Source organism: Trachypithecus francoisi, unplaced genomic scaffold (genome assembly GCF_009764315.1).
Source record: "Trachypithecus francoisi isolate TF-2019V2 unplaced genomic scaffold, Tfra_2.0 Lachesis_group1, whole genome shotgun sequence".
Lineage (NCBI taxonomy): Eukaryota > Metazoa > Chordata > Mammalia > Primates > Cercopithecidae > Trachypithecus > Trachypithecus francoisi.
Genome location: NW_022681454.1, coordinates 145195530 through 145212978, shown reverse-complemented (window position 1 = coordinate 145212978; position 17449 = coordinate 145195530). Strand labels below are relative to the sequence as shown.

At 43.7% G+C, this 17449-nt stretch overlaps 1 protein-coding gene and 1 long non-coding RNA gene across 8 annotated transcripts in view; one reads left to right on the top strand and one right to left on the bottom strand.

The window, feature by feature from the left end:
• The first annotated feature begins 10497 nt into the window (after nucleotides 1-10497).
• NR3C2 (nuclear receptor subfamily 3 group C member 2) overlaps nucleotides 10498-17449 on the top strand; it is a 376656-nt gene continuing 369704 nt past the window's right edge. Inside the window, exons 1-2 of one of the 7 annotated variants that reach the window (XM_033215439.1) lie at nucleotides 13173-13624; nucleotides 15335-15388. In XM_033215439.1, the coding sequence (XP_033071330.1) occupies nucleotide 15388 (1 nt within the window). In that variant the 5' untranslated portion in view covers nucleotides 13173-13624; nucleotides 15335-15387. Of the gene's footprint in view, nucleotides 10657-10749; nucleotides 11285-13172; nucleotides 13625-15334; nucleotides 15389-17449 lie in introns of those variants that run through there. The other 6 variants (XM_033215445.1, XM_033215444.1, XM_033215442.1 and 3 more) reach the window with 6 other exon arrangements.
• LOC117086003 lies at nucleotides 11583-13154 on the bottom strand. The gene is made up of 2 exons (XR_004438170.1): nucleotides 12832-13154; nucleotides 11583-12715 (listed from the first exon to the last, which is right to left on the bottom strand). It is a non-coding gene; the product is annotated as an uncharacterized LOC117086003 (long non-coding RNA).

The following is a 17449-nucleotide window of genomic DNA, read 5'->3' as shown; positions in this document are numbered from 1 at the left end:
AGCCTCCATCATACAGATAAAGTCATTACTCTATGGAACTGGGGAGCAACGAGCAACCTGGCTTCCTAAAGACTTCAAGTATTAGACTGTGAGTTCTGCAAGGAGTGAAGGAAAAGAGAGTTCTGCATGGAGTGAAGGAAAAGAGAAGAGAAGAGGAGGGAGGGAGGAAGGAAGGCGAGAAAGAAAGAAAAGAGAAAGAGAAGGAAGGAAGGAAGGAGAGGCAGAGAGAGAGGGAAGGGAAGGGAAGGGAAGGGAAGGGAAGGGGGAAGGGAAGGGAAGAGAAAAGACCTCATGTAGCAGAATCACCTACCCACCCTGGACCACATTCATTTTTCTCAACTTTATGTGGCATAGGATTCAACTTTTCTGTATTTTTTGGAGAGTCTCTTTTCACAGGAGCTTTATCCATACCTAATACATCAGCATATATGAAACACTGCAGTACTATTTCTAGGTTAAAGATCAGCATATTGGGCTGGGTATGGTGGCTCATGCCTATAACCCCAGCATTTTGGGAGGCCAAGGGGGGCGCAGATCACCTGAGGTCGGGAGTTCGAAACCAGCCTGGCCAACACAGAGAAACCCTGTCTCTACTAAAAATACAAAATTAGCCGGGCATGGTGAAGCATGCCTGTAATCCCAGCTACTCGGGAGGCTGAGGCAGAAGTGCTTGAACCTGGGAAGCGGAGGTAGCAGTGAGCCGAAATTGCACCATTGCACTCCAGCCTGGGCATCACAGAGAGACTCCATCTCAAAAAAAAAAAAAAAAAAAAAAAAAATTAAAAAATTTCCAAATAAAGTGAATTGTTAAACTCACTGAATTGCTAAGCCTTGTCCAATTTGGACTGAACACGTTTTTCTAGGATGACAGTCAAATGACTTAGCAATTTATACAATTTGGGCTGACCAGAATAGTTCTGCTAATAACTTCAGATCAGCATGCAATGATCTACAGTATCTCTGCCACTGGTTGACTAAAAGATGAGTCAAGAAGAAAGAAAATTGGAAAGTGATCCAAAAAGAGTGCCATTGGAATGCACTGAATTTTACTTGCTCTGTTCTAAGGATCTGTATTCCCCTAGGCAGGCAGTTCTCCTTGCCCTGAGGTCTTCTTCATTCCTGTTCTCACAGGGAACAGTTGCCTTTTAAATTCCTCCCCTCAACGGAAACCATGAGCTGGATTATGTAGCAGTCCCCACCTGAGTGTTGTTTGGACCTGAATGCCTGGAGGCCATGTCACGTTTTGAATATATTAAGAACAGATTCCCTACCCAGGGCTTCTAACAAAGGATATAAACTCCCAGGTGATGAAAGCCCTAACCCCCTGTAGTTTTTTACTCCCTCCCTCTCCAACAGTAGCCCCCACCAAGAAATAGGAATGTATCACCTTTATGTGTTGTTTTTTTTTTTTTAGGAGTTTCGCTCTTGTTGCCCAGGCTAGAGTACAATGGCTCGATCTAGGTTCACCATAACTGAGTAGCTGGGATTACAGGCATGCGCCACCCTGCCGGGCTAATTTTGTATTTTTAGTAGAGACGGGGCTTCTCCACGTTGATCAGGCTGGTCTCGAACTCCCGACCTCAGTGACCCGCCTGCCTCGGCCTCCCAAAGTGCTGGGATTACAGGCATGAGCCACCGCGCCCGGCCACTTTTAACCGTTTTTATACTTCTATAGCAAATATGACAAAAGGTTCACAATTGGTAATGTGAGGGTGGTGACTACTTTGGAGCTTGTGGGCTTTTCAATTTTTTATATGCTTGAACTATTATTGAAATTTTATGAAACATTTATAAACTTATGAGATATTTTATCCTTAATATTTGTAATTAAATATGAATATAACAATATTTATAAAGAAGCCATCGAAAACTCTAAGTGAGTTTTACAATTGCAAAAAATAAAATGAACTCAATGGGCTACTTGATTCGTTACAATTAGCTTTCTATGATGTCACTATCAGGTTAAGGAAAGCTGATTTTTTTCCATGTAAGTCTTCCTTTTAAAAACTTAATGATGTTTATCTTTCTTTCAGAACTGTTTACACAATGTATGGATTATCTCTGGATAATGCTCCAATCAGAGATTACTACTAATTATAACACTGACTTTCCTCACAAGCGAAATATTGGGCATTCCTTTTTAAATGCTGCTTACTTCATTTCAAGTTTGATTTTAAGAAACACTAGGAATGTAGCTTTATTTTATTTTTGTTGAATTTCTCTGATTATTCATCAGGTCTGTCTCTATAAAAACAAATTTTATTTATCTTGATTGAATTTCATTTTTCAACTTCTCAAAGAAGTAAAACCCTACGATGTCAACATTGTTTCCTAATAAACGGATAAAATTGTTATAGAAGTAAACAGAGGCTTGGATACCTGAGAAAAAATATTGGAAATCCTCTCACACAATAGTTGGTCAAATCCTAGGAACGTTCTGTTTGCAAGATGAAAGGAGTTCTGAATTGGATGGTGGTAACAGTTGCACAGCAATACGAATGTACTTAATACTACCAAACTGTACACCTAAAAATGGCAAAGGTGGTAAACTTCATGTTTTGTGTATTTTACCACAATTTAAAAATGTGTTATTAAATTAAGAAAACAAACTAGGAATGGCCACTGGCTTTGTTAAAATTGATCTAAATTGATGAAGCCTCCCTTTTGATAAGGTAAAAGCTGAAAAAGGAGCATTAGTTAAAACCTACCTTAAGAGTAATGAGCCCATCTTTATGACATACTCAGGATAGAGGGAGAAAAGTGATCTGAACTTGACCACAGTGAACTGTCTGGAAAGGTAATTGAGCCGACAGGATGTGGTGGCTCATGCCTCTAATTTCAGCCTTTTGGGAGCAAGTCAGCAGGATTGCTTGAGCCCCGGAGTTTTAGACCAGCCTGGTCAACAGAGCAAGATCCCTATCTCTACAAAAGAAAAAACTTTTTTTTTTTTTTTTAAGAAAAATAAAAGGTAACTGAAGGAATGAAGTTAATCAGTTCTCAATTTCTCCAAATAATTCAAAGTTAATTAGTGCCTTAGAATATAATAATAAAGTAATAGGTACTTTAAGAGGCTGAAAATGGTAAAGTACTTCCCAAACACCGATTCAGGGAAAGAATTGAGGGGTCATTAAAAAAAAAAATCAACATACAGTCTGAGGGCTGTGTAAAGACAGAGAGAAAGAAGTCCTCAACTTCAAGTGCAGCTAGCCAGTCCCCTTATGCCAATGATTATGTGACTGCGAAAGCCCCCCCTTTTTTTCACTACAAGACACTTGCTTTCTTCTATCCACTCCTGCTTCTCCCTGACTCCCAGCAGAAGCTGCCAGTGATAACTTAAACTCTGCAAATGAGCAACTTGAGGGCAATTATTTTGTTTGCTGTACTCTAGGGCAATGGTTTTCAAAGTGTAGTCCCCAGACCAGCCCCATCCACATCAACCTGGGAACTTGTTAGAAATGCTAATTCTTAGACTCCACCCAAGACCTACTGAATGGGAAACTCTAGGGGTGAAGCCCAGAGTGCTCTTTTACCATGTTCTCCAGGAGACTCTGATGCCTGCTAAAATTGGAGAATCGTTGTTCTTGATTCTCAGATGTGTGAAGGACTTGAGGACCCAAACTGAGGCTTTGATTCTCAAGGGACCTCAAAAACCCTTTGAATTGGTAGTGTGATCTTCAGTCTTCCAAAGAAGTATTTCCCAGAGAAATACGGTCTTGGTTTTCTGTTACAAACTTCCAGGGGCTCACACCTGTAATCCTAGCACTTTGGAAGGCTGAGGCGGGTGGATCACCCGAGGTCAGGAGTTCAAGACCAGCCTGGCCAACATGGTGGAATCCCGTCTCTACTAAAATACAAAAATTAGCCGGGCATGATGGCGAGTGTCTGTAATCCCAGCTACTCAGGAGGCTGAGATGGGGGAATCGTTTGAGCCTGGGAGATGGTGGTCGCAGTGAGCCGAGATCACGCCACTGCACTTCAGCCTGGGTGGCTGAGCCAGACTCCATCTCAAAAAAAAAATAATAATAATAATCAGTATGTTTCCCAAGTAAAGAAACTTAAACTTAGAATAAGTTATTTGATGTGGGTCATAAGTCAGTGACGAAGCCAGAATTCAAAGCCATTCAGGCTGAGTCTACTGCACTGCTTGATTTGCTTGTCCTGTGAAAAGAACCTGTGTAAAACACAGCTCTAGGCTGAAAATTTCTGCTTAGACTTCTTATTAAGAAGACCTAGACTTGGGACCCTTTCTTGCACCTTAGGCTTTTTGAATTCTCTGCAAAAGTTAGTGTTTGCTTGAGTTTCTCCATGAGTGTACATGCTGAGATTATCTTGATTTACTTCTTGGGTCCATAGTTTGTTTGTTTGTTTAAGGTACCATTACCTGTCTTCTAGCACTGGGCTTGTGATGTCATGGAAATAACATAGTAGATAAAAAGATATGTATATATGATATTGCATTTTGTTCTTTGGCAGTTGTTACTGAATTATAACAATAATTTTGTTTACAAATAACGGTAATTAGAAAACTGTTAATTACATTTCAGACAAAACATCAGTTCAGTGGTACTTAAATTCAAAATAAAACAACATAATTTATAAATGAAAAGGTAATAGTATACAACTGATCATGTTGAAATGATCAGTTATAAAAATAATTTTCTTAGAATTTTTTTCTTCTTTAAGATAGGTAATTATTGTAAAATTATGTGTCTTGTATTAAAAAAAAAAAGGGAAATGTTTCATGCACACATGGTCCTACTAAAATCCCAAAACTTTAGGTACTTATTTGGTCCTTTACACAAGGAAGCAATCAACACTATCACACTATCATCATATATTAGCATTGTTAAGTCTACCCAGCCTTTGCTTACAAGATGTGGTTCTACCACATTCATGGTAAACACCATTAAAGATTTTTTTTTTTTTTGAGTCAGAGTTTCACTCTAGCTGCCCAGGCTGGAGTGCAATGGCGCAATCTCGGCTCACCACAACCTCTGCCTCCTGGGTTCAACCGATTCTCCTGCCTCAGCCTCCTGAGTAGTTGGGATTACAGGGATGCACCACCACACCTGGCTAATTTTGTAGTTTTAGTAGAAATGGGGTTTCTCCATGTTGGTCATCAGGCTTGTCTCAAACTCCCGACCTCAGGTGATCCGTCTGCCTCAGCCTCCCAAAGTGCTGGGATTACAGGTGTGAGCCACCATGCCCAGCAAGAAATTTTTTAAAGTACTAAACTAGGTTTATTCCTAAACATGTCTACTTGCTTTGATAAAATATTAAGGTCTAGTTATAACTAGCACTAAGTACTTCAAAATAGATTATAGTTTAAATATTAAGAATTGACATGTCATATACCTTCCATATAGAAAGTGTTCATTTTAAACATTTAAACATTTTAAACATGGATATTCAATGTCAAAATGTACATATTAATAAAACTATATAGTACTCTGTGAAAAACTATCAGCATTGAAAGATTTGCACCTGGTTAGAGGAAAGGATAGCTAACCTCAACTTTTACTAAAACTGTACATGTCTTTTGAAAAAAAAATCCCAAGAAGCAATTAAAAAATACTTCATATTGAAAGAGCTAATAGATTAGTAATCTCAAAAGGATTAGAGAACACAAATGCAATATAATAAAAATATCATTTGATATAAGAATGCATAAACTCTCCACTGGGCCAGTTAGATGAAGTGGGAAATACTCAGCTGCCTTACTTGGGACAAGCTCAAAAGTTGGATTAGGTCTTCGAAATAAGCAGATGACCTACGAATAAGAGGATTCAGTAGGCTTCTCTGTTATTATACCATTACCCCTACTTCTCTTGGAACAAAAATCATTTGATCTGGGGAGACTATAGGTGAAAGGGAAATTTGACACTTGCAGAGATTTAGTTTTAGTTTGCTTTGTAATGCATTACCCATAGCAAATTTATCTCTATCTTTAGGAATAAAGATGACATCTGTCACGAAGGTTCTTACATTTTTTGTTTGCTGCTTCCAGTGTCATATATCTGACATGTGATAACCTCCCTCTATTAACTCTAATGTTAGAGAGAAGGTTTTATTCACTTTGGCTACCTACATGTCTATCTTCATCTAGAATTATAGTGTCTGTTTCTGACAATGAACATACATTTTAAGAATTATCTTTTAAAATTACCTTTATTATGTATACTTAGGCATCAGAAAATTAATTTTGTTTTGTTTTGTTTTTGAGACAAGGTCTTGCTCTGTTGTCCAGGCTGGAGTACAGTGGTGCGATTATGGCTTACTGCGGCCTCAACCTCCTAGGCTCAAGCTATCTTCCTGCCTCAACTGCCCAAGTAGCTGGGACTATAGGTGCATTTCACCACACTCAACTAATTTTTTAAACTATTTTTTAGAGACAGGGTCTTCCTATGTTGCCTGGGTTGAAAAAATTAAAATATAAAAATTCAAGTGGCCTCGTTTTATGTGGATACCTTATTGCCTGCCCCTGAGGCATTAATAACATTTTATATAACAGTAAGATTTTGTGGCTAAAGATTAAATCCTGAAGCATTTTTTTGCAATCATCTTTGCTAGAGTTTAAAAAATAGTGTTGACAAAGATGTTGTCTTAGTTGTTACTGACAGCTGTTAAAATGCTGCTAAAAATATAGTGCCAACTACTGAAAAGCTAACTGCTCCTGTGAAGTCCTAATGAGAAATTCTAAATGAGTGTTTCATCAAGTTCAACAGAGACTTACGTTTCCCACACCTGAGCCACTGGATTGTCTCACTTTTTTTGTGGTTGTTACTGTACATATATTACAGAAACAGCTTCAAGGCATAATTTTAATAAGCACACAATCATGCAATTATTTATGTAAGATTAGCACAGTTATTTAAAGGTGATGAATTTCTTGTACTAAACCAAGAATATATGAAAAAAAAAAGAGGAGAAACTGAAATGTCTTTATTTTTATTAAAATATACTGCTCTAAGTTCCTCCCCTTTTTCAACTACTGTACATTATTTCTAAATTTAGAACATCAGTGTAGGCACAGTGAAATCTGATTTGCTTCTAATAATATGGCATACTAATTGTGATGCATGTGCTGTTTGGTGCTCTGTCATCTCAAAATCTGGCCATAAAAATGTATTAAGTTTGCATATTTTCTATTTAAAATGACTACAAATGGAATTAAGGTAGACAGATGAATAAATAGTAAGGTAAACAAATACAGAAATTAATGAATAACCAAAGCTAATAAAAATATTCCAAGTAGTCTAGAAAATTGAGTTTGGGCTATTTTGGATATTAACAAAAACTCTGATACGTTTTGTATTTATCTTCTGGTCCACAATTTCTTATTTGCTTGCAGTGTTTATAAACTGTAACATGTGTGTTTTGCAATAAACAAAGAAGAAGTTTTATCTTATATTATTCCTCTATTCATCTTCTCTCTCCAACACCCCCCTCCCTTCTGTTTCTGACTCTCCCTGTCTTTCTCAACTCTTTCCAACAGCTGGTAAGAGACTGAGAAAAAAAAAAAAAATCCCAGCTTTTTAGAAAGAAAGAAAAATGCCAGCATGGCTAGGCTTATTAATGAAGTTAACTAGGACCAAATGCTTAGCCCTTAACTTTTAAAAATTATTGAATATGATTACATTATATGATACCTATTGGTCTTTACTTTCTTGTCAGTAAATACATAATGGAGAGGTACATAATACATTTCAATACATACATGTTCAATTTTTTTGGCTTATAATTTTACAGCTTAACTCCATGGTTTTCCCCCACCCCTCAGTGTCAGCTGTTGAAGGAATGGATTCGGAGCGGAGAACTAAGGGGTGGCTCTGCTAAAGCTGAAATAGAAATAGAGAGCTAGGGAGGATTTTTTCCAACATAAACTTAGATGATATTAGGCTTTGTATCCGAAGTTACATAATAGAGGATGTGATGTCACACATGTAAATTGCAAACGCTGAGTCGTGCACTTTAGTGGCAAACCTCAGGGAGTTTGACATTAATGGGATGGGGGAGGGAGGTGTCCCGAGGTTCAGCGACTGTGAATAGAGGGAGAGCAATTGTCAAAAGGGAGATGTCTGATGCTGCTTCAAGCTTTCAGCTATTTGGCAGCTACATAGGAGACAAAGTTAACGTTCTTTTCCATGCGATAATTCTCCTTTCTTTTTATTTTTCTTGAAAAAAATTCTATCCTTTTGCAAGGAAAAAATACACTTACGTAAAAAGACGAAAGCAACAAACTTTGTTAAGATACACCTCAGAAAACAACTAAATATTGGCATTGCTAGGCACACATATTTCTGAGTTGATCGGGCTCTGTATGAATGGGCATTGGAATGAAGAGTATTCCTAACTATCTAAAAACCCATCTTCTTTTAAGAGATCTCTCTGAGGCATCACTTGCAAAACCAGTGTCACCTTCTCTTCAGATGAGGGAGACTCGGATCTTATCCCAAAGCTGTTCGCTTTTCAGCGTGTCACAGGACCACCTTTTGTCTTACAGTCAGCAGAGGAAAATATAAAAGTTGTTTACCTGGGGGAAACTTAATCATTGAAATGTTTGGGCAAATGTTTAAAGACTCAGATATCAAAAAACAAATAAAGCTTTGCCTATTAATAATTGCAAGATCCCCTAACATCTCTCCCAAGGGATAAGATAAACTGATACTGTAAATAAGGGCAAATGGACTCCCCACAGGCTATTTTGTGAAAAAGTTTCAAAAGAATATCCATATCTGCTTAAAAATTCAATCTTAGCTTTATAATACCAACCTGTTTTAAAAGCAGGGAAGATGAAAATTTGAGAACAGTTTGTGCGTGTGTGTGTGTGTGTGTGTGTGCAGGTAAAATGGCCCAAAAAAAAAAAACACAGGAAGAAATCTTATAAATTTCTAAAATGTTACAGTTATAATAACCCCACTGTATACCCTAGTTTGATCAAGCTGTCCTTAATTGAAATCATTGATTAAAATAGTGCTGGGAGTACCTAGCTTAAGAATTGTTACAGAAAATCATTTTGTAAAGGGGGAAAGAATAATCAATGCCCAATTTATAAGTTTTGGAAGCAATTAACATTATATAGGTTACCTTAACTGGGGAGTTCTTTTTATCCAACATTGTGTTATGAAAAATTTCAAACACACAAAAAAGTTGAAGGAACTTTACAGCGAACACCTGTATACTTAGCACGTACATTCTACTATTAATATTGTACTATCAACATGCTTTATCACACATCTATCCATCCTTCTGTCCATTTTATCAATCCACCAATGTCACTGCGTTTTATTTTTGATACACGCATTTCCAAATTAGTTTGCAGACATCAGTACACTTCTAAATGGTTCTTTTTAAAACTCACTGAATATTTTTCAAACTATCTGATATGTAAATATTTTCCTGATCACCATCTAAAAATATACCTTAAGAATGCCGTAAATATGAACCTAGAAGCCTTTCCTACAAATAAAAGCCAAAAGGTTGCTTTACTGGAGGTGAAAATGTTACCTTGAGCCATCTAAGAACCAAGTCGTGCCAAAACTGTGTAGGTGATGGAGGCAATGGGAAGCTCGCTGTTAGGACAGTGGGAATGTGGAAGGAGAAAGGCAGTGATAGTTTTAACAGGGCAGCTCGGTGTTTAACACGGGTCTATGTGGGAAGGGATTAGCAACTTCCACAGCTATTTAGGAATAAAACGGGAAAGAACCCAAAGAAGGGCGAGGGTGAGGGGGGCAATAGAACCCTCAGAAAAAGGAGTGTTAAACCAGAAAAGGGGTGTGTGTGTGGTCAGTTCGCGGGGTTTAACTGAGTCAAAAGGAACCACAGCAGGGGAGCCCGTAAGTGGTAATGACACTCACACTTCTTCCCCCTCCCAAGCCCCCAATCTTCCATCTAAGGGTATGTGTAACGGTGCGGGGGAAGAGTCTGGGGCAGAAGCGTACCTCGCACACGCGCGTGAACACGCGCGCACACACATGCACACGCATACATATCTCCTGACGTGGTGATCTGCGTGGCCGGGGTGGGGGCGTGGGACTCCGGGGAGGCTCCGCAGAGGAGCAGCGGGCGCGGGAGAATCTCGGGATCCGGGTGCACTCATCCATCCTCCGGTCCCCCGCCGCGTGCCCGCGCGCCGCCGGCCGCCCGCCTGTCGGGCCCGGTCGCCCCCCTTTCACTTTCGCGTCTGCGTAGGTGTCTGCCCGGGCGGGCGCGAGGGCGCGGGGGCGCGCCAGGAGACGCGGGGGCGCGCGGCGCGCGGCGAGGAGAGGGGGAGGGGTCCCGGCGCTCGGCCCCTTCCTTGGTTTCCCCCGCCGAGCCGCCTCCGCGGGCGTCTGAGCCGCCGTCAGAGCGAAGGGACCGGTCGCGACCGCCGCGCCCCAGCCAGCTCCCCACACGCCTCCGCGCGCAGACGCCCGCTCCCTCCTCGGCGCCCCCCCACGGCGGGGGTGGGGCAGAGGCGCGGCGAGCCCGAGAGGGGCGGGGAGAGGAGCAGCCTCGCGGGGTGGGCAGCCCGGGAGCAGGAAAAGAAAACTTTTCCCTCCGGCCCCCCGCGCGTGGTGCCCAGCCTTCGCCTCCCCCCGCAGGTGGGAACTGCACCTGAGGCCGGGCGCGAGGTCAGGGCCAGACTTTGAAGGGCTGCGGGCAGGGCTGAAGGAGGTGCGTGCATTTGGGCTCAGTTTTCCTTCGGCCTCCGGGTTGTCAGTGACCGTAGTGGGAGGGCGGCCGCCGGCGCCCCTGCCCGTTTCCCACCGGCTGGTGGCCGGACGCGGTGCCACCTCCTCCCGCTCCTGAGGGTGTGACCCGGGGAGGGGGGCGCAGACTCCCCCTGCGACCGCCCCCTCCTACACGCGCTCGGCCGCCCGACCTGTCACCGGCCACCCCGGGCCGGGGGAGGGGGCGCGGAGAGCGGCGTTGCGGAGCGGCGGGCGCGGGATCCTCCCGCCGGACTCCCCGGCTCCCAGGGACGCCGCCGCCGTCAACGCGGGGCGGACGCGCAGCCCTGGGAGAGGAGCCCGCCTGAGGCCCGGCCGCCGCCGCTGGGGGCGGGCGGGTGCCCGCGTCCCCCTCTGCGCGATTTGGCGCCGCTGCCTCGCCGCCTCTTGTAGGGTAACAGCACTATTGCTCTACCCACCGTCAGCAGGGCGACTGCTGGGATTATCATCCTCTCCGTCCTCACCGCCGATCAGCCAATATTGGACTTGCTGGTGGCGGCGGCAGCAGCGGCGGCGGGAGTCTCGCCGTCCCCCTTCCCCCGCCCCAGCCTCCCCACCATGTCCTAGAAAAGGTGAGTGCAGCGACAGTCACTTTGCGCTGACAGCGGCGAGAGGGGGCCCGGAGAGCGCAGGGGCGGCCCCGGGCAAGGCAGGTTGCGCGCCGAGGGCAGAGGGCGCGGGTTGGCGAGCGGAGGTGGGATGCGGGTAGGAGACGAGTTGCCCGCTGGCGGCCCTGGGGCAAGGGTGCTGGGTGGCGGGCGAGCGATCGCGGCGGCTGCCCCTGCACGGTTCTAACCTAGATTTTGCAACAAGCTGAGATCCAGGGCAAGACCGGCCCTCCTCAAAGGAGGTAAAAACTTAGTAAAAGAGACACGTCCTTTCCTTTAATAATGAATAATTCGGCAACGCTTGAGGAACCGCCGCCGCCTCTCTTGCCCAGGCTCTAGGTCCGGGACTCCCCTTGCTCCCGCCCGCCGCCAGCGCTCTGCCGGGGTGCGATGGATGTCCGGCTCGCAGGGACTGGAGAGTGCGCGTGACGGTGGGTCCCTTGGGAAAGTTGGGATGCTCGGCGGGGACTCCTGGCTGTGGGGACAGCGGGGGCAGCTCCGCGCTGGGGACCGAGGAGCATTAGAGTCGGGGGTCAGGAGCAGCTCGTGGCGCCGCCGCTGTCGCCCCTTTCTCCAGGGAGTTCCCGACTGGAGCGGCTGAGAGTTCAAGTCTCCCTGGGTTAGGGGTCGGGAATCCCGAAGCTTAACTAACTGTAAGGAGAAGAGGGGCCTTTGGGCACAGGGTGTCCCCCCGCCCCCAGCCTCGGGCTTTGGCGGGCGCTAAGCGAGGGTAAGGCGGGAGGCCGCACAGCTGCCGCCGCCGGGCTGTGGGTCGCCGAGGGCCGGGGACCAGATTTAGGTGTATACGTCACTGATGCTGACTCCGGGCCAGCGGGGAGCCTAAAACGGGGCCTTATACGCGGAGCCTAAAAGTCCTTAGAAATCAAAGTTAAGAACCCCATCCTTTTGCTTAGTAACTGCAGCATTTGGGTGGGCGGGAGGAGAATGGAGGAGGGGGCGGTTGGAGGGAAACCGAAATTTCTTCATGCGGACAACCGATCCTTCGAAAACAGTTTGGTTCCTTCCCCCCTCCTGCCTGTTTCTCCCACTTATGTGACCCACCCCCTCCACCCATTATAACGTGAATATCCTCGATGGTAAGCTTGCTTTCAAATTGAACTAGTGGAAAAATCCAATACTAAAGTAGTAAGTATAGTGACAAAATTTTAAGGAAGTAGAGGAGCAGCTCTTGACTCTGGCACTTTTTTCATTTTTCTTTTTCTTTCTTTTGTTTTTTCTTTTTTGTTTGTTTGGTTAGGGGTCTAAGGGATGGGAGGAAGGCTGTGTTTAAAGGGTTCTTCCAGCACGGTTAAAACAAGTACATTCAAATCGAGTGGGAATGTGATCGTCTTGCTCGCTGGCAGCGAAGGCTGCTGCTGCTCTGCTGAGGTAACTCTGGAGACAGTGGAAAGGGGCTGAGAGAGGAACCTCGGGGGTCGGGTGATCCCACCCAGAGTCCTCCCCGCGCGCGGACGCTGCTGGGCGGCGCCAGGGTCTGGGTGGCAGCTCACCTGGCGCTGCAGGTGGAGAGCGTGAGGGGACGACACTTTGCTCGCGGAAAAACCGACTTCTTCCGCGTCCCCACACTTTTCACATCTCTCCAGATATCCTGGGGTCGGCCAGAAGGAGAGCAGGGTGGACGTAAGCAAGTTTGGGCGGCCAAGCGATGGGGGTGGGGGCAGCGTGCGGAGGCCGCCTGATGTAGCCACCGCCCGGCACCCCAAGCTCCTGTCGCGGCTGCGGCTTTAAGGAAGCTGCCGAGTCCAGGCTGTGTCGCAGCAACTTTGTATCAGTCATGTCGCCCGCCTGGTGACTGACAGCTTGGATTGTCCAATAAGAAGCCCGCCTGACCCGTGCAGCGTGGAGCCTTGTTTCTCTTCGGGCCAATAGGAAGGGCTCAGGGGGCGGGATAGCAACCTGAACTTTATCTGGACATGTGACCCGCTTTTAAAAGGGCCAGCCCTCCAGCTGGCCCACTCCCCCTCCGGGCTTTCGCCCGCCCTGTCTCCCTCCCTTTTTTGCCCGCCCTGGCCCTGCCCCTGCCCCCTCCTTTCAGCCCCTCCGCGCCCGGGGTGTCATTGGGCCCGGGAGACTGGAGCCAACTTCAGGCTGTTCAGAGGAAGCCCGTGCAGTCAGTCACCTGGGTGCAAGAGCGTTGCTGCCTCGGGCTCTCCCTCTGCAGGGAGAGCGGCACTCGCTGGCCTGGATGTGGTTGGATTTAGGGGGGCTCCGCAGCAGGGGTTTCGTGGCGGTGGCAAGCGCTGCAACAGGTAGACGGCGACAGACGGACCCCGGCCGAGGCAGGTGTGTAGGGGCGCGCGGCAGGGCAAAGCTTGCCCTGCTCAGCGTGCGGCCGCGGCGTGGGAGCGTGCACTTTGCAGGGAGAAGTGGCTGCGTAATCCGGAGGCACAGTCAGTATGGTGCTGTGTGCTTGTTGTTTTGTTTTGGTTTTCCACTTTTCTCCCCCTTTGGCCGCCAGAGGACTATTTTGGGAAAGTTTGGCCACTTTGGATAAATGCCCCCTAACTAGCAGCTTTTAACTGCCTTTGGCAGTGGGAGGTCTACCACGCTTCCCTTTCCCCGAAGATGAATTTCGGATCATTTTCCCTGTACAATTTTTAAAGGACGTTTGAATACTATTTCTTTCCTTTATCAATTGCGGAAGCTCCCAATTCTCAGCCGGAGGTGTAGCGGAAAGGGCAGTTGAAGGAGATATAGATCCTAATAGATCCTGTATAAAAGGGGCTCTGGAAATTCGTGCATTTCCCGTTCCCTAGCATTCGCGAAACTCTTGAGACAGGCTACGCTTCCTATGGCATCAGTTGGAATTTTAAGGGCAAGGGAGAAGGGACGAAGCTTCTTTTGGTGGCATCCTTACTCTGCTACTGAATTTTAGGTGCGTGGCTTTGCCTACTCAATTTAAACAGACCAGGTTTAAATAATAATGGTTTATGGCACCATCAATTTTAATTATTTATTATGACATAGGAGTTAGGAAAACTTTTGATAGCAGACGAGCTTTTGAAACCGCCGAATTTTAAAGGCACCAAATTGCTTCTTAACATTTTGAGAAGTATTGCCATTTCTCTAGGTGCTGTTATTGATGATATTTACATAGTAATGATAACAGCATTCTCCATCTGTGAAGTCCTGCTGTGAAGTTTCAATTTTATGTTTGACATTGTGGCAGCTATCGTGGAAAAGCTTGAGAGAAGTTTTAAAAAATAATTTAAAGTGGAGCTTTTTCCTTTAAGGGAGGCATAGTTTTGTTTGGCGATTTTTGGAAAGATCAGGTGGCTCGGTAAATTAGGTGAGTGAATAGAAATCAGGTGTGCTCAGTTCTAACTGGTTCTCCCGCTCTCTTAGGTGACCTTGGGCAGATTTCTATCATTTACCTCATCTATAAAAGAGAGGAACATAATAGTTCTGTAGTGGGGAATGACAAAAAATAGGTACGTATAGTGAACTTTCACAACTATGCAGCCTAGAGATGATTGTGAGATTCTTAAGCGTCTTTAAGGTGCCATATTATAGTGAAATAAATATTAAAAATGATACCTTTTCTATCATTTCCATCATGATGAGATTGAGTTTTGGGGGATACTAAAAGTGAAAGTGTTTCCAGATAAAATACAAATTCGCAAGGATCTTTGTTAATATTCATGAAAAAAGTACTTCCTTATGGAAAAGGGCAATTTAACGCAGACTGTAAAACATAAAACTTTAAGGTTTTCCTTTGTGAAAATAGCATTTCTTTTGTGTTTGAGAGCATATGTATGGCTTAAAGTAGCACCTCCACCAGTGCTTTTCCTTATGTGAATTTTTTTTAATGATTCGGGGTGAGGCCCATTTGCATGAAAATTAAAAGTTCATAATTTTTTTGCATTTTTCCTAAGAGAATCTTTGGTATGGTTTCCACTGTGAGGCAGGCAAGCCTGATTTTTGTTAGATTTGTATACCTCTATCAGCTTCATTTTATACTTTAGTAACAAAAACTTTTTCTTTATCCTCTAGATATTAAGTTCTATGAGGATCATATTCATCAACTAGTATTTTCCGTATTCACTAGTAAGTACGGGTTGACTGAAATTCTGCTCAAGCCATGGTCATTGTGCCAGTTCCAAAAAGACAGCCTCGGTTTCCTGGATGACATAGGACATAAATTCCTAACCGGACCCATTTGTTTACAGAAAAGACTAAAATACTAGGGAGACTCAACGTAAAATATTTCAATAATGCTATTTTAAAAAATATCTGATCTTAAAAAAATGTTTGCGTGGAAGCCGTGCAGATGCTAGATGTCTTGTCTTCTTTTGTGTTTGACTATTGCCAATCTGTATTGTTTCCTTTGTTGAGAGGTGCCTTAGGTTAGTAGATGAGAATACCTTAAACAAAGTAATTTAGATTTCAGCAAAACCTTTTGCAAATTCCTTAATGAGAATCCTGTCAATCATGTGGTGAAATACAGCCTATTCTATGTTATTAAGGGAGTTCAAGGTTAGCCAAATAGGCCTAGGAGAGTTGTGATCAGCTGTATGATGTTAGCTGATAAGGTGCTACCTTGTCCGGGGCTTTAAGACTGTCTTTGCTGCCCATCATCTCCTATATAGATTCTCTTCAAGTCTTCTGTAGCCTCACAAACATGGGATTTGGTTCTTGCTTTAGGGCAGAGTGCCGAAAAGTGCAGAATCTTAGTAGATGTTCTTTGAGAAAAAGGTGCAGTGGTCAAATTATTTGAAGAATGCTGGATTAAAAAGTAAACAGAATCTCCCAGAGGTTTTGGTATGCAAATTTATATAGGGAAACCAAAAAAGCCAAGAGTGACCACCCTTCCCAAAGACAGTTTGGAAAATGGGTTTTGGAGAGAGGTCTGGGTGAGGGTCCCCCTTCAGACACAGGACAGAGAGCCCACTTGTCTATGACCAGGAAGAGAATGAGGCTGTGTGAGTGAGGCAGAGTGTGCCAGTGAAGGCCTTCGGGTAAGGTTGTTGAGACAAGAGTAACTTCCAGGCATCTGGTTAGATTGTGGTGCAGTTTGCCAAGAGAGTGAATGTGAATTTGGGGGTGGGTGGGGGGTGAGATGTGCAGAAAGTGTTCAGTTTTGAATACAAATAGACATATCGTGTTGTTTAATGAATTTGGTTCTGAACCATTTATACCTTAGCTATATAGTCATTCATCTTTAGTATGGGGAAGACAGAATATTCTTAGGTAGACATAGAAGCAGCACATAATATTTACTGCTATTTTTCAATACATAGCTATGACTAAATGGTTTTTTAGTAAAGCATAAAAGGCTAGTCTTAGCTATTTGGATCCCAATTCACTGTTTTTTAGTTCAGTTTTCTGTCAACTTTTACTTGGCTTTCATCCACACCAAATCTTTTGGCTGGAATTACCATTAATAGATAACTACCTCAACCTTTGTAATTTTATTTATTTCCTACTGTTTTGTGATTGATTTTTGATTAGGAATTTATAGGATGTTCTTTAAGTGAAAACATACTACATAATTGGTAGATTTTAATGTTTGGAAATTGAGTATTGATATTATAATAGTTGAAAATTTTTTGTGATCTAATCGGGATACTGTAATGAAATTGATCATTTCTGCCCTTTCAGAACTTAGACTCTAGTGTAAAACACAGAAAAGTAAGAGGTAATTATAATACTTGGACAATTTGGACATTAAATTTCTTCATAGGGCTTTGTGCTATCTAATGCAAATTTACTTATGAGTCCAACTAAGATTTATCTTATGCAAATTTATTTAGTAGCATTATTTTTCAATGTTAATACATGTTCTGTAACAGAAGGACTTCCTGTTTTTTTGTTTGTTTGTTTGTTTTTTAAAACAAAGGGAAGGTAGGCAGGGTCAAGATAGTGGCAAAGAGAGGAAAGGATGAGAGGACTAAAATAAAGCTTGTATATAGAATTGCAGAAACAGCATCTTTTAGATCAGGACTTTTATTGAGCCATAGATTGTTTACAGACTTCGAGATGTTTGAAAACTGCATAATACAGATTTTAGGAGTTTTAAAATAGTAAAATGTAAAAATAAAATTTTACTGTGAGTGAGTTAATTTCCTTTAAGATGTGTTTCTTTAGAGTGGTGGTTGTCAGTCAAGG